This window comes from Paralichthys olivaceus, chromosome 1 (genome assembly GCF_024713975.1).
Source record: "Paralichthys olivaceus isolate ysfri-2021 chromosome 1, ASM2471397v2, whole genome shotgun sequence".
NCBI classification, from domain to species: domain Eukaryota; kingdom Metazoa; phylum Chordata; class Actinopteri; order Pleuronectiformes; family Paralichthyidae; genus Paralichthys; species Paralichthys olivaceus.
In genome coordinates, this window is record NC_091093.1 from 3,661,291 (window position 1) to 3,677,131 (window position 15,841).

At 40.6% G+C, this 15,841-nt stretch overlaps 2 protein-coding genes across 2 annotated transcripts; both read right to left on the bottom strand.

Moving 5' to 3' along the window:
- Positions 1-1,519: 1,519 nt before the first annotated feature.
- Positions 1,520-7,365, bottom strand: selenos (selenoprotein S). The gene is made up of 6 exons (XM_069528729.1): positions 7,102-7,365; positions 6,420-6,551; positions 4,723-4,829; positions 4,560-4,649; positions 3,571-3,643; positions 1,520-2,174 (listed from the first exon to the last, which is right to left on the bottom strand). Exons 1-6 carry the CDS (start codon positions 7,190-7,192, stop codon positions 2,095-2,097), a joined length of 573 nt encoding a protein of 190 aa, XP_069384830.1. The 5' UTR covers positions 7,193-7,365; the 3' UTR covers positions 1,520-2,094.
- A 562-nt stretch (positions 7,366-7,927) lies between these two features.
- Positions 7,928-14,345, bottom strand: snrpa1 (small nuclear ribonucleoprotein polypeptide A'). Its single transcript, XM_020079616.2, has 9 exons — positions 14,151-14,345; positions 11,852-11,999; positions 11,672-11,750; positions 11,154-11,200; positions 10,973-11,075; positions 10,638-10,717; positions 9,873-9,948; positions 9,221-9,314; positions 7,928-8,206 (listed from the first exon to the last, which is right to left on the bottom strand). The coding sequence occupies exons 1-9, from the start codon at positions 14,230-14,232 to the stop codon at positions 8,049-8,051; spliced, it is 867 nt and encodes a 288-aa protein (XP_019935175.1). The 5' UTR covers positions 14,233-14,345; the 3' UTR covers positions 7,928-8,048.
- Positions 14,346-15,841: the final 1,496 nt, after the last annotated feature.

The following is a 15,841-nucleotide window of genomic DNA, read 5'->3' on the forward strand; positions in this document are numbered from 1 at the left end:
CTCATTCATAAAGGCCTTGCCATTTAAATTGCTATAATATTAAAGGTCCTTAGTTGAGTGGATCACAGCGTGTGTTAACTAGACTGGCCTCCAGTAACATGAGCCTCACCACTGGAATGAACTGTAAGACAACTGAAGCTAGAGACACTCATTCATCCAAGAGGCTGCCACCATTAATAAGATCTGTGATAGTTGCGATGGGTACAATATGTCTCCAGCTCTTTGTGCATCCAGTGTAGTGCACTCAGTAGAACACACGACATCTTTATTTTATTTAGCTTTGAGCCACAGAGAAAAAGCTGCACTCATGTCCTGGAAAACCTGAGCCCCCAGATTACACAACCAGTCTTAACTCGGTCATTTCACTTCACATTGTGCTTCAGTGTGCCAGATTCAGAAACAAACCTGCACTTAATTTAACTATCACAAACTATCTGACACAATGAAACTGGAGCTTTTTGCCTCGAGCCACACAGAGCAGTCAGTACTCCTCCACTGAAATACTGGCTTTTAGGCCTGCTGGGAAATAATGAGGATCTTAAAATGAGCTTTTATTACTAATCATAGCCCCCTTCAAGATAGACTCGAGGCCTTTATCATTTCAGTAAATGTTGCAGGTTTAGACACAAAATATCAGGTATTTGAAGTTACTCTGTGGAATATAGGACTGTGGAGAATTTCTTATATATGTCTACCCCTTTGGTATGTTTGTGTGCCTCTTGTCAATGGTTTCAGTGTTCAACACACACACGCATGCATGCACACACACCCTGATGAGGGCACTCATTGGCACCATGCATTCACTAGCCCCTTATGCTTATCCTAAACTTAACCATCACAACTAAATGCCAAACCCTAACTATAATTCCAACCCTAAAACCAAGTCTTAACCTTCAAACAAGCCTTTGAATTTGTGGGGAGAAGTCTAAGATGTCATAATTTAATGCTTAACCCTCACCCAATTATAACTGTAACCCTAAAACAAAGTCTTCACTCTCAAACAGTCCATTGGAAGTGGGTCAGAAAGTGAGGACCAAAAATGTCCTCAGTCTGTAAGGTGTAGGCTCATCATGGTCCTCACAAAGATATCTGTGCAAGTACACACACACGCACATGCACACACAGTTACTGTTAACTTGTAATCGTTAATGTCAAAAATGTCTCCCAAATCTCCGAAAAATCTGCTTTGCAAATGTTTTATGAGAAAGGAAAAAGCTTTCCACATGTTGATCAGATCTGAAGGAACCAGACGATGTGAACTGTAACTTGTTCACAAGCCCAAAGGGCTCCTGTAAACCATCATAAACACGGGGCCTGTGTGCCCCTGACAATCTGGAGCCCTGAGGCAGTTGCACACTTTGATGTTATTTGTTCACAGATCTTAGCCTCAGCTCAGCTTCCTGGATAAATTAACTTTAACTAAAGCTCACAAAGAGTTTAAAAAGCCCCACCCGTCCCAGCATGTTGCACCCTCATACCACCCTCAGGTCCTCAGAGAATCTCAGGTGGACACACTCACTCTTTGTGGACATACTTTTATTGCAGAAAAATGTGTGACATGATAGACGTAACTTCCTTACATTTACCAAAATGTTTGTAACTATATAATCGGAATCTGATGTTGCTAATAATTAACCGTGCCCACCAGCTACAGCTGCTGTAGTAGTAGAAACTGTAAAGTAACATTGTTACACACTTATTCAGATACATCAGGCCGCACACAGACTGTGAAAATCTTCAGCCAAACCAGGTGGTTAAAAACCATTTACAGGATTGGCTTCATTACAAGCTTTCAACGCCATGATTCATTTGAGCTTTAAAAGTTATGATCCAAGATTATCGTGTTATCTTTGATGCTCAACAATACAGCAAGACAGAGATCAGAGAGTAAATAACAGTGATGAGAATCAAACAGGGGAAAATCAGACAGGACAGAAGGCGTGGTTCTGTTAAAATAACGCTAACTGAGCAAAAAATCTTAATGTAAGCGTGGGATTAATAATGTTGTCAGCTTGGTTAAATCAGCCTGTGTGCACATCAAGAATGTCAGAGGTCAAAGGTCACGCAGACCTACGTCTCTGACAGTCTTTAACCTCATCCACCAGATGACGGCCCTCTCCGGCCAGGTCTCCAGGAGCAGGAGCCTCCTCCATCTCCAGAGAGGGGGTTGTACCCTGAGAGAGACACAGGACAACAGGATGAAGAATAATGGTGTAGGAGACACACACAGAATAACTGTGTAGTTCCAGTGACATAAAGAACAATGGTTTTACAAATGCAGTCAAGAAACCACCGAATCTTCAGGTGGGTGTATCAGCTTCATATTTTCATCCATCCATCCAGTATCGTTTATTATTAAAGTGTTGGGGTTATTCTAACGACTGGCATCCGCAGAGGGTGTCGTCAGTTGTTCATATACAAAAACATCATCCAACAAAATCCCCTGAATAATTTTGTTTTTGCTGACCTCTAGTGGTTTAACTCCCCATCACGCTTTAGTGACATACACGTGTACTTCTGGTGGGTCAGTACACGGTGACATCACTGACTTTCAATCGTCTTAAAACTCCCCCTGGGCAGAGAGACACTGCTGCTCAGTCGGGTGTGCAGAGTGCAAGTTTATGAATGGAACTTCACTTCCCTCCCTTTCCACTGGATTCAATTGCTTTTGACAAGAGGCTGATTTTTTTAGCTCGCCTGCCTCAGATGACGGCCAAGAGGAAGTCACCGAAACAATATGTCCAGGTCATTGCTTTCTCAACGGTGACAGGGAAAACCTGATACTGAAATTCCTCTGGATTTGAAAGAAAAGTAGCTTTATTATATAACAGTGGAAAATCCAGCGCCAGTCTAAGGAGGGTGAATGCTTTTGTCTTTTTTCATGGTTTCTCAGTTTTCTCTCTAGTTTTGAAAATAACTGCAGGGCTAATCTTACACAGGTGACCTCCTTTTAAGAACTGGAATCTTTCCAGCAGTAAAAATCACGTTTAGCTTACTGTTAAACACAGGTCGAAAAGAAGAGGTTTGAGCACATAACCAGGTAAATAAACTGTGGCTGTTAAAAGAGGAAACACTGAGTAGATGGGTGGAAGCTGGAACTAGCTGCTGGCATAGAAACAGCAACATATTTTGAATATGGTACACATTTACACCAAAGTCATTGAGTTGAATCGCAGGGCATGTTTTTCTTATTAATGAAAAAAAAAAAAGTCAAACTAGCACCTCTTTACCCTCAGTATTTCCCCATCATGATTTACTGCGGTGACTCTATCTTTCCACAACTTGACAACTTGTTAGGTTGAGTGCATTTAAAGCATTTGCACTGATCCCTCAATAAAGGTTGGACAGATGTTGAACTCCTACATCTGACCGTCAGGAAAAAATATCAGCTTTTTCAAATGTGCTCAATCTGGTGACAGTGGCGAAGATAATATTGTCAATGCACTGGCCGATTTCCATCTGTGCAGAACAACAAACTAGAACGAGCTGATGGAAGACGTACTGTGTACTCCCTCTGTTCATCATTTTAAGTGCCAGTGTGTTGCAGCTGCTGTCCTGTGAAGTACATACCAGCACTGCGAAGTGGCTTCTTATCCGTCTTTGGTTTCAGCACTGTTGTTGATGAGCTGGCCTCTTCAGTGGTCTGCAGGGAGATGAATTCATCAGATACAACAGTACGGGTCTCACATCATAACCGCGCTGATCGTCACTATTTTATACTGAAGTATTCATTTGACAGCAAAAACAGGTCAGAGCTATATGTCAGTGTGTGATCGACTATAAAAGAAAACAATGAATTGTTGTCAGAGAAATCTGACCTGCTGAGACCAATCAGTGTGAAGTTGTCCTGCCGTGTCAAGCTACAGTCGACTGAGGTGACTGACGGAGCCGACTGATCAGTTAAAAACATTGCAGGCAACAATGGAACAAGCAGGAACTGTTAGATGAGGAGTTTCAGATGATAGACCGTAGACCTCCACCTCCTCCCAACCACCGAACTCCACATAAGGTGTCCTGCTGTTCGATCAGCTGTCAGCTGTATTATCGGTAACTGATGTCTATTAAACTGTGAACAGATGAACCAGCTGCTTTCCTGATGTGTTTCATACAAAGTAGTTGATGGAGGAAGGTTAGTGTGGTATCAGACAGCGCTCACTGGTATCTACCAACCCTGACGCTCTGAGGAGCCTCCCTGAGGACCTGCAGCTGTAGAATCAGCAGCATCTTTTTTTAAAAGGATTCATTAAAGGCTCCATTAATCCTAATACACAATTTTAATACGGATTTCTTATCTGTTTGTTATCGTTGTGATTGTATTTTATTTCTGTATTATTTTCAACCATGTAAAGCACTTGAGTTCTGTATAAATTATTATTATTATTATAATTACCTCTGTACCAAACTGAAATGTGAGCTAATTTTCATTATGGTCTGTTGTGTGGGTGAACAAAGGGTTTGAAATTCATGAATTCTGTTTGATAATGTTGAAATGAGCGAGGCCTCAGATCAAAGAACCTGTTCTAAAAGACAAGCTACAGGTCATTAGAGTGGAAGCTCACCTGAGAGGGTTTTGCATCTCCTTTGTAACTTTTTCCCTGTTTCATGCTCTCCCATATCTCTATCTTCTGCCTCCTCTTCTCCTCTTCTTGCTGTTTGAAGAACACAATGAGTTTAGGTCCATCAGATCATCACAACATCATCATCTCTCTTTGACTTCTGCACCTGTTTCTGTTTTTCTTTGAAGAGGACTGCCTTGGCATCAAGCTCCACTTGCATCTTTCTCCGGGCTGCTTCCATGGCCTCTTGTCTTCTTGCCACGAACACAGAATCTTCACAAACATGCACACAGAAAATGTAGTCTTCACTAATAAGCAGTGAATCCCTTTGAAATAAACTATTGACATGATCCACAGTGGTGAAAATCATCAGTTCCTAGACCCAACTTTGATGAAGGGACAACTTGTTCAGAGGGGAAGAAGTGAAAATCTACTGTATATAATGTTCAGAATATTATAATGAATCAGATGAACTACAGATGAGTGCATGTGAACAGACTGAGGGTCGGAGAGAATGTAATGCATCACAGCACAGACATGTTGGAGGGATTACACTGCACCACGCACAAAGAGTTTGGCACAGACTGTAAAGGTTAATATCTGATTCAAATCAAATACTTACATTAATCTATCTTCTCTTGCATGCTACTTTCCTAAATGTGAATTCTAGACATGACACATGAGTCACAGAGAAACCTGTGACCAGACTGTTTATTTTGTGAGATTATTCAGTTGTTGTCTTTTGTGTTCCTGTGTGAGTTTCACTGAGAAACTACACAAAGACACTGTATTTTAGTGTCTTCTGTCACACTGACACATTTACTCAGATGTTGGACAGTCTCAATTAAAGCTGATACATGTCACTGATGCACTTGTTGATACATTTATTTACTTCTCTTACACAAAAGTTAGACTTTTTGAAAGACAAATGGTGTTGAAGTAAAGTTCTAATTGTTTTACAGAATGGCAGTAGTTGTTTAGAGAATATGCTACACCTAATAGGAATAAATAACCAATCAATCATTCAGTTTGACAATACTCATTATAGGTTTGTAGCTAATATGAGGTTTCAGTAGTCTGAATTAGAAAAACTGCTCAATTGTGTTTTTAAACTTTCCACATGCACTGATCCTCCAGAGTTCCTCTGCAGGGACTGCATGTGCCGACGCCACTGTCGATGTGCTGTAAACGAAACATGTGATCTCTGCAGCAGCGTTCATATGTTTTGTCCTATCTCCGCCTGCAGCACCCCCCCCCCTCAACTGAATCCTCCAGAGGATTTTTCGCTGTTGTGACCGTGTCTGAGCAGAGGATCTCCTGCTGCATGTTAATGTGTGACAGGAAACCTCTGGATAAAGTCTGGACATAAATCTCTGGAGTTTGTCCGGAGGACATGTAAACAGGGCAGGAGACCCACTTAATATGAAAGCCTCACAGTAAAATGGATTTTATCCAGAAGAAGACGAGTCATGTTGCAAAAGACTCACAGACAGTATGAACAGGGAGATTAAAGGCACTGATTACTCAATGAACACACCTTAGGAGGAATGTTTAATGATTCCATATGTATCCAAACAATATCCACACAGCTATTTCCAGGAACAGTGTCCCAGTCACTTTGGAAAACTGATAACAGGATCTGTCTCTGACTGGTGCTCTTCTGGTTAACAAGTGCATGTATGTGATGAACGTGATATTTTGAACTATTATAAAGACTACTGCAAACAACAATGCTATAGTGATATTTAGTGATATTCTTTTACCCCACATTGTTCATGGAGTGCTGTTTTGATACAATTTACTCACATTTGACAAATCAGACCTTTGCACCTTTATGCATCACGTATGACATGTGGTTCTCACCTTGTGGTGTTGGTGTGGCGGAGCTGTGGGAGCTCTGGCTGGATCTCTTCCTGCTCAGGTACTGGATGAGCAGGTATCCCAGCACAGACACCAGCAGCAGATACCAACCATACTGGGACAGGAGCTCTGCCGCTGAAAACACATCCAACATTAGATGCATATGAATCAATATTAATATTACCACTAAGGTTCAAGAAACTGGGATGACAAGAAACACAGCATGAATACCTGAGATGATAGATACTGCCCTTATTAATTGAACATTTCAGGGAGGGATTCTGATTAACATATATCATATCAGATATATGCAGTTCATTAAACTTTAATATATCTGATAAATCACATTAAAAACCTGCTTTAACGGTCTGTATGAAGATACAACCATGTATGTCATATATATACACACATGTACAGACACACACATGTATGGCTGTGTGTGTGTATTCACATACATATGACTAATTCGGTTTGGTGTGAACAGCTAGCTTCACACAGGGAGACGAGCTGCCATCAGCTAGCATCTACTTCCGCTAGCAACTGGTGTTTGTCTCCATAAGCTGGGCTAACTATCAGGATGCTCTTGTTTCCGATGACTGAAGTAATCAGTAATCATCGGCTGGTCGGATCTGAAGCCATGTCCGCTCAGCAGTAAACACAGTGGTCCTGTCCGAGGCGAACTAACCCGTGAGGCTCAGGGAAGTCAGATCCTGGTTCTTCGGTGGTTCTTTCTCCACATGATATCCTCCCTCGTCTGTGATCTCCACGTCATCCATCTCTCTGCTCTTATACTCAACCCTATCCTCTCCTGGGTCACTTGTTATGGACTAGTCCCCGTGTCGACCATATTTGATTGAACTTAAACAGAGGAAACGTGACGTGGTCAGTTTATACTCGCGACCGTTCTTCTTTGAGGATTGTTGACGGTTATATTTGTTAAAGGCGCACTACTGCCACCTACAGGCCCGGATGAACGTTTAAGTTTTCCTTGTGTACACATGTATATATATGTACACAAATATCAACATGTATGGCATTTATCCCAAAAAGAAGTTATTGTACTTAGATCTCCAGTCACTGAAAAAAGTGATTTACTATGAACCCATGTTGATCATGCATAACTCTTAAAAGCAAAAAAAACAAAGAAAACCAGTCTAAGCAGTAAAATTTGCAGACTAGGTTGTGTCAACTTATATTAAAGATCAGCTCTGCATAACAACCTTTTTGATAAGGGCTTGGCTTGCGGCTCAACTTCCAGAAAATCCAGGACCTTATTTCAGCACTGACAGAGATAGGCATGTTGTTTTCTAAGGTAATGGTACATGGGACATGATCCTTCCTTTTGACAAAATGTCAGGAAATTATGACATCTGATAATTTATATCTCAATCCATTTCTTCTCACAAGTGCAATACCCCTTTAAAATATTGGACAGAGTCCACATAAGTGAATTGCATTCACTTGGAAATGTCAATGGCTGCTTCACAAAGAAATTGGTCCCAACTCACAACAATATTCAAAATTTGTTTAATGATGGTCATTTTACAAAATAAAAAACCAGCCCTGGTAAATGTATGCGCAACACAAGAAATTCACAACATAAAAAAACAACACAAAATGCTTTCAGGGTTTTCAGGAGCCATTAACATGTGGCTCTTCATCCATAGCTTCATCATCCTCTTGATCTCTCTCATTCATCTGCTCTCCAGCATCTCCACCCACGGGTGTTTCCATCTGTTCAGTGTCTTCCTCTTCCTCCTCCTCTTCTTCCTTCACCATGCCACCAGGACCTGATTTTACAAAAATATAGATTTATTCATTCATCTAACAAAATATAATGAGGCTGCAAAACCAATCAAATCAATCGGATTATCCCAGATTTTCTTTGTCAATTTCTTAATAATCTATCCACACCAGGTGCTGTAGTGAGCAGTTGCTGTTTCTTCATGGCAACAAAAGGAACATGTCAGCCAATGGAACTGAGAAGATCACTGATGTGTTTTAATACCTTAAATGGATAGTTCACAAATTTAATTTCACTCATTATCTACTGTTGGTCGAAGTGTTTGAGTCCATGAAACACTTCTGGAGACTCATGGGTAAACAGCTTTGCAGGAGAATCCAATACAATTGAAGGGAATGGCGACATACACTTCATAAACAAAAAAAATAACATGCCTCCATACTGCTTGTGTTGTGTCATCCAAGTGTCCGCAAGCCCTGACATTCAAATTCAACTCAAAACAAGGTCATTTCCATCGTGTTTTTAGCCTAAAAGTCCACTTATATCTTTCTACGAGGTGCATTCATGTACCTTGGACACACCATTGTTAGCCACTTCCTGTGGACTTTGAGCCTCAAAACGCAGAGTAAATGACTTCATTTCGAGTCATATGAATGTCATGGTTTGCAGATATGCACTTGGATGACACCGTGCAGTATGGAGGCATTGTTTTATTACGTCTGAAGTGTAAATCACCACATAATAATTGTATTGGATTGTGCTGCAACAAATGTTACCCCAAGACTCCAGAAGTCTAACATGGACTCAAACACTTCACCCACCTCTCCATCAACATAGTGGTGAGTAGACAATAGATCTCAATGACAGAGGAATTCACAAATTCACATTGTGATCATTGTAACAGGCACAAGTATCTTGTACTCTAACCCCAGTCTTGTTATTTAAAAAAGGTGTTATAAAATATAGTAATAATATATGCTAATGGATAATAATATAGCTACTACTGTGTTTGGTCTGCAGCGTTAGCTTGCTTCTGAAACAGCACTATGTCAGCACTGACCTTGTCTTTGATCTCGGCCTGGGATCTGTCCGGCCTGCAGCATCCCTTTCAACCTCTCCACCTCAGCCAATGACGAAGCATTGGCGATGGCATTCTGAAATACAAACACATTAACTTAAACCTCAGTCTGAACTGATCCGACAAATCCTGTTTACCCTTTTAAATCCTTCCCTTCATCTCCACTGTGGGTCAGCACCATGTATTTACTGAAATTGTCTATGTCGTAAGTCTGTGATATGAGTGAAGTTAAAATTTAGGCATAATTGCTCATTCGTAGCATTGTAAACTAACAAAACATGTCTCTACTCAAGGTTCTCTTGCTGACTTTTATATCTTTTGACAACTCACTGTTCTTTTTTTTATTTTTTATTAATGGGTGGAGTTTGTACACAGTCATTGAGCTGGCTGATCACTCTTAAGGATTTTCTTTGGCTGACCATAACTGAACTCAGTAACTCTTCCCCAGACAGAGACTCAAATGTGACAGACAACTGAAGAAAAAGCTAGTGTGTCATTAAGATGATTTTGAGTTTTTGATGGAACCATGTAGTATTCTATGACAGGGGCATGTAAATAATAATTATGAAAAAGCTTTTAAAACATAAACAGCCCTAAAACTCAGTGGCAACCGTTTCAAATGAACAAAGTGAACCTTGACAGCTTCCACATCTGCTTGAGACGGCCCCGTCCTCTTCTTCTCAAGCTGTGCAGGCACTCCAGGAGTGAATCTGAAAGGAACACACCTCGTTTAGACGACGTGGACAAACAAAGCCTCTCTGACCTCTCAACCAGTGTAGTCAATCTCAAGTGTAGTGTCTTTTCTTGAGTCAAATAAACTGATACATTTTCCAAAGACAGCAGTCCTGAGCAACACTGTGGTAAATGCTAGTGGCTTTAGGTTTATAGTGTTAGGGGCCCATTTATATATTTAATCACCTCCACCGAGGGGTTTTGTTCCATTTGCTGAAGCAGATTTTGTTTTATGTCTTAGCAATTTGAAATACTCTGCAGTGATTTGAAACGTCAATCTTTGCAAGTATTTAGACAATTGCATGTTTTTTTTTTTTGCTCTAAAGGCTTTGAGTTTCAGCACATTCAATTAAAATATTAATGAATACAGGATTAACATAGAACGACCTGTGTGAAAGAGATGTCACTTCTTTCCACTGCTGGACACAGCTCTCGATGAGTAAAGGAATTAATTTTAGCCTAAAGAGTTAGCCTTTAACAGCTAAACCAGCCAAAGGGGGGGGAAATTAAGCAGATTGCTCCAATCCCTGTATGTTACTGTGTATTCTGAAGTACACAAACATACAAGTGGTGACAGTTTTTGTTTTTTTTGATTAGTTAACCCACTCCACCAGCCAGGATCCAGCGGTTCTGAGGAGCTGCTGTCTGATGTGAACTTTTATCTTACGTTTTCGTTCGCTTGGCAATATCCTTTGCAAGCTGAGCACCTCGTTTGCCTTTGAACATTTTCTCCGCCTCCTGGCGCTCCTATGATGATATCACACAGTTTAAGTGAAAACCCTTGTTAATCACACACGGAGCTTTGACCCAAGGGGGGGACAAGTCCAGTCAGGAAACAACACAATTCACCACAACTCATTGTCCGTATCCACTGCAAAGTTTAAAAGTTAACCAGTAATAAAGTCACAGAGGACTGGTCAACAGCTTAATGCCTCACGTTACATAACATTTACAATTTGGATTTTGAAGAATAGGCAAATATACCTGCTCACTTGCACTTACCTTGAGCTTTACCTTCTGGAAGTCAAGCACACGGATCTGTGGGACTTTGTTGATGACATAGAGCCTGTAATGTTTCTTGTTGGTGACTGGATTCCTTAACAGGCTGAAATTTCAGTAATTATTAAGAACATGTACAATGATAATAGGGCAGTGCACAAGACCGAGTACTAATGATTCATACCTGAGGAGGGTCAATGTCTTCACTGAGGCTAGAGGGTCCAAGTCACCCTAAAAAAAAAGAAAGAACAATGACATTACAACAAACAAAAAACACCACAGGCATGTCTTACCCTCAAGGCATTTTTTTATTTCACTTCACATAAAAATTTAGCCAAAGTTACTAATTAAATGTATTAGGAAGAGATTCATTAAGGAGCATTGGTCCAGATGAGTGAAATTTAATAAGAAAAACCACTGAAACGGAAAAAAAACCGGTGACATTTAACCCGATACATCGTTAAAATACAATCTATCCTTTGGAGCCTGAGGTTTTATTGCTTGGTTGAATTATGACGACAGATTTCAATAAATATAAATAAAAAGAATCTTCATGGAGGTAACAAAATACAAGAATATCAGACTGTGGAGGAATTCTAATTTTCTAGCTTTTCAGACTATATGTTGCATTCACCATTTTAATTTCAAATACAAAAAACGAAGATTGTTCTGTTGCACTAAATGCTGTTGAAAAGTACTCACCAGCTCCTGAATATTGTTGTTTGTGAGAACCAGTTCGGTCAGACTCGGCAGCGATTGCTCCAGATTCTCACCTATACGACTGGAGAAAACATTGTATAAAGGTCATACAAGCAGAGTGGTTCATTTGGTTATTCAGGATCAACACATTTTGTTTTACAGGAAGATGCAACCTTAACATACCAAATCCTGTTGTTGTTCATTAGCAGTGTTTTCAGTCTTTTGAGCAGAGGGAAACCATCCAGTTTTCTCACTTCATTATCAGAGAAGTCAATAGTGTCAAACTGGTCCAGTGTTGCTCCGAGATTTTCAAGCACCGGGATTTTATAACCTGTGGAAAAAGGAAAACATTACATTTTTCTTTATAGACATCAATGAGATACGATAAATGTAATATCCTGGCTCATATTTTCTATTAAGCACTGGATGTTTTCTATCTTCTAATAAAATATAGAAGAGCCTGTTGCTTATTCAGTTTCACTTTTTTCATTGTAGACTACACATTGAAAACCGCATTACAATTACAGTGTACATTTTAAAAGTTGTGATTATGATTATTCTCTCAGCAATTAGTTTATAAAATTCAGCAGCAGATAAAAAAAGTATAGGCACAATGAAAACGTATGATGGAAACAAAGACTGCTCAGTCTCCTCAGACAGAGAAAGTGATGCTCGAAGTATGTGTGGAAATGTCTTGATTCTTAGATGCATCGCAACGCAGACTTGGACGACTGCATCGATGCAGTGACAGAACAGAATCGATTCATGTTTTCTGCTACTTCCATTGTTTTAACGATGTCCTACCACTGTTTCAGGATCAGGACAGACGCACATTAAAAGGTCCTGTTCTGTGTCAGAGTCTCTTGTCGAGCTTCCTCCTCACTACTCTGACCTGCTCTCACTTTACACATTAACAATAAACTCCATCACTGATCACAAGTTATAAGGACACGTACAGGACTGACTTTTACTTTGTGTTTGTTTCACTCTAGAGCTTATGAGACATAACACAAGACATAAAGTGACGCACAAATTCTGGACAGAGTTGAAGTGAGAGGAATGATCCAATCGATTAATAACTAAATACAGGTGATTATCCGTTTGTGTAAAGAGTAACAGAGACAAGTACACACACACTTCTGCAGACAGAAGTTCTTCCCGCAGATTAAGATGTAACGCTGTGTTTTAACTTCAATGTTGCATAAGAAGTGACGCCCCGTTTATCCAGGAACACAAATATGAATTCAGTAGGTTTTCATAAAGATCAGTTTCACATGTGAGTGATTAGAAAAGAGCAGAGGAGCAGAGTCACCTGTTGACCTGCAGAGTGAGGCACCTCAGGGCAGTGGAGCCGCCCGGGGGGGGCACCTTCATACATTAAAGGCTATAACCAGAGTTTGTCCTTTAAAGCCTGAAGCCTAGACTAAATTGAATGAATGTAATTGTGGATGTGAACAAATGTGTCGAAACTTTTGAGACTTCGCCTGTTTTCTTTTAAGAGCTCTGACAAAACTCCTCAGCTTTTGTGAATCGTGTGGCTCTGTGGCTCACACAGCACACATGTAGAAACATGGGGTCTTTGCACTGTAACTGAACCCCAAACGAACCGCAGATTCATTCATTTCCATGCTAAAATGGATGCAAGTAATTTTATTTCAACAATTGTATGAATCGACTGATCCAAATGAATATCCAATGCAGTGATGTCCAATGATGTCCTGTGTGCTCTCTGGGCCTCACAGTCATGTTTTAGAACCACTGACTAATCCCATGACTTTGAGGCTACATGCAAAACTAAAATACATTTCCGAAGAAAATATGAATGAACGATCCGGAAGTCCTGATGTCTAATATAAGGGGGTGTGTCTAGATCAAGGTCACATTAATTGGAAAACTGAAGACAGTATTTATCTACCATTATAAAAGACTTCAGATATCATTTAATAGCAAGTGTTTGCATGACAACCCGTGGTAACGTTTCAAAGAGGAGGCGATTTACAGACGGTCCCTGACTTCATGTTTTCATGGTGGTGCAGGCTTTCACCAGCTCTCATTCAACATTGTTCCATGCCATCCTGTGGCGGCCACGTAGGAGAGCTATGCTAACACTAGCAGGCCCAACACCTCCATACAGTTACACGGACAACCTGATGAAACCTCGTGGGAGCTCTTCGCTTGGAAGAACTCCCCGTGGATCCCAGTGTCTGGCTCACTGGTGCTTCAGCTCACAGACCTGATGCTCATGTGAAGGGGGGGGGGGTTAGCTCTCAGCCTCTGACCTATTGCTAAGCTACTGCTAACAGCCACATGGTAGAAACTAATGTAGCTTAACTCAGCTGGACAGTAAAGACGGTGCTCCTCGCGTCCAGACAGCACAACACCTGGCCGACTTGTGTTTTGAATGGAGCGCGGGCCTGCACCTAGCCAAATCAAGCTAGGCTCGCCGGGCTAACTAGGTAGCGGTGAAGAAAGTTCGGCTAACCTCGTAAATCCAGCTCTCTGTCTCTCACGGGGTTGGTGTACTGAGCAGCCTGCTCAATCAGCTCCGCAGATAACTTCACCATGTCGAGGGGAGCAGCACACGTTACTAGCTCCTACTTTCTGTAGATTATCTGCGCACACGCTGCTGTGACCGGAACAAAGCCTGCGATCCTTTCGTACTTCACTTTAACGGCGGGACACGAACCACCGCGAGGGCTGTGGTGCGCCACCTATCGCGCTGGAGTATATAACACCGAGAGTGTTGGTGGAGTTAATGCTCTAGAAAGAAAGAAAGATGGATAGATAGATAGACAGATAGACAGATAGATAGATAGATAGATAGATAGATAGATAGATAGATAGATAGATAGATAGATAGATAGATAGATAGATAGATAGATAGATAGATAGATAGATAGATAGATAGGTAGATTGTTTGTTTGGTGCAGCGGAATAGGAACCAACCACTTCTTGAATTGGTTTGACCAATGCAGACAGCTGTTAACTCTGCTGTGTGCACTGATCAACTGTTTGAAATGCATTTTCCAAACTTTTTTGATGTATACTCCTACTACTACATGCTCGCTGTTTGGGTCTTCTGAATTGTTAGCTGTATTAATTTGCCTTCAATAAAAAATGTTCTTGGTTTGTGTAAATTGAAAGGATCTTGCTTTGATTTGCATTATTCGTTTTGTTTGCGTTTTGTTTTGTTGTTAATTTGCTTATTTGCATTTGCTTGGACTTTCTCTGCTTGGTTTCTTTTGCTATTTCATTTTCAATGTGGATTTCGTCTGTACCACTTATAAATAACATTTGGCTGGTTTTTAACTCTCTATACTTGTCGGATAGGTGCTGTGGGCCTATCAGTGTAAATAATACTGGTGTTCGACATTTTAGTTACTGTTGAATTGGTAATTATTTTTGTTAAATAAAGTTATAATCTTTTTAAACTGAAACCATCCCCCAGGTGGCGTTGTTGCAACAAATTTTCTTTCCCTGCTCACGCTACATATAGCAGCAGTTCTTCAAATAATCTTTAAATAAATAGCCGCTATCAAAATTCCATCTTCCTAGGTATAGTGTACTGAACTGGTAAGTCTAGTATACTTTTTGTTTTCACCTGTGCTTTTCCTGTATTTTCTTTGTAATAAGTTCAGATTTATTCTGATTTGTCACTATTCCAGTTTCCCTCCCTGTCCAGCACCCCTCCTGCTAAACAAACAGCAGCACCCAGCATCGCCCAGAGCCATCACTCAAACCTGATACACACTGATAACAGCTTACACTGCTATATATCAGTCTTATCTCTCCTGCACGCCAACTTCAACCATACCTGTAGCCTCTGTGTACTGTGCACACATAATCATCTTTGGGTCTCAAACATTGGGTTAGTGGGGTGGCTTACAAACACGTTGCATTTTAATTGTTCCTGCATTTCTTCTTGTCGTCACCACTGAAAAACAAAACACAATTTTAGGTGGAGCAAACAATGAATTGATTTGAAGCAGTTCTGCTCTGATTTGGGTGGCACCACCGAGTCACACCTCTAAAACAACTGAAACCACCTACAGCGTTATCTCTGCCACAGTGCTGGGTGGAAAGTGTTGCTCATACAGCAACTGCAGCAAAGGGATGATTCTTGCTCATATGAGTGGACAGTACTTCAAGTATTGTCCTCAAGGACTTCCTGAA

What these genes read in the sequence shown, in the direction of transcription:
- selenos (XM_069528729.1), bottom strand. Translation starts at nt 7,192, where the DNA reads ATGGATGACGTGGAGATCACAGACGAGGGAGGATATCATGTGGAGAAA. An exon ending in GACTTCCCTGAGCCTCACGG is followed by an intron (nt 6,552 to 7,101) that starts GTTAGTTCGCCT and finishes ATGTGTTTTCAG; the next exon opens with CGGCAGAGCTCCTGTCCCAG. An exon ending in GAGATGCAAAACCCTCTCAG is followed by an intron (nt 3,644 to 4,559) that starts GTGAGCTTCCAC and finishes ATCTCCCTGCAG; the next exon opens with ACCACTGAAGAGGCCAGCTC.
- snrpa1 (XM_020079616.2), bottom strand. Translation starts at nt 14,232, where the DNA reads ATGGTGAAGTTATCTGCGGAGCTGATTGAGCAGGCTGCTCAGTACACC. An exon ending in CAGAGAGCTGGATTTACGAG is followed by an intron (nt 12,000 to 14,150) that starts GTTAGCCGAACT and finishes CTTTTTCCACAG; the next exon opens with GTTATAAAATCCCGGTGCTT. An exon ending in AGGCCGAGATCAAAGACAAG is followed by an intron (nt 8,207 to 9,220) that starts GTCAGTGCTGAC and finishes TTGTAAAATCAG; the next exon opens with GTCCTGGTGGCATGGTGAAG.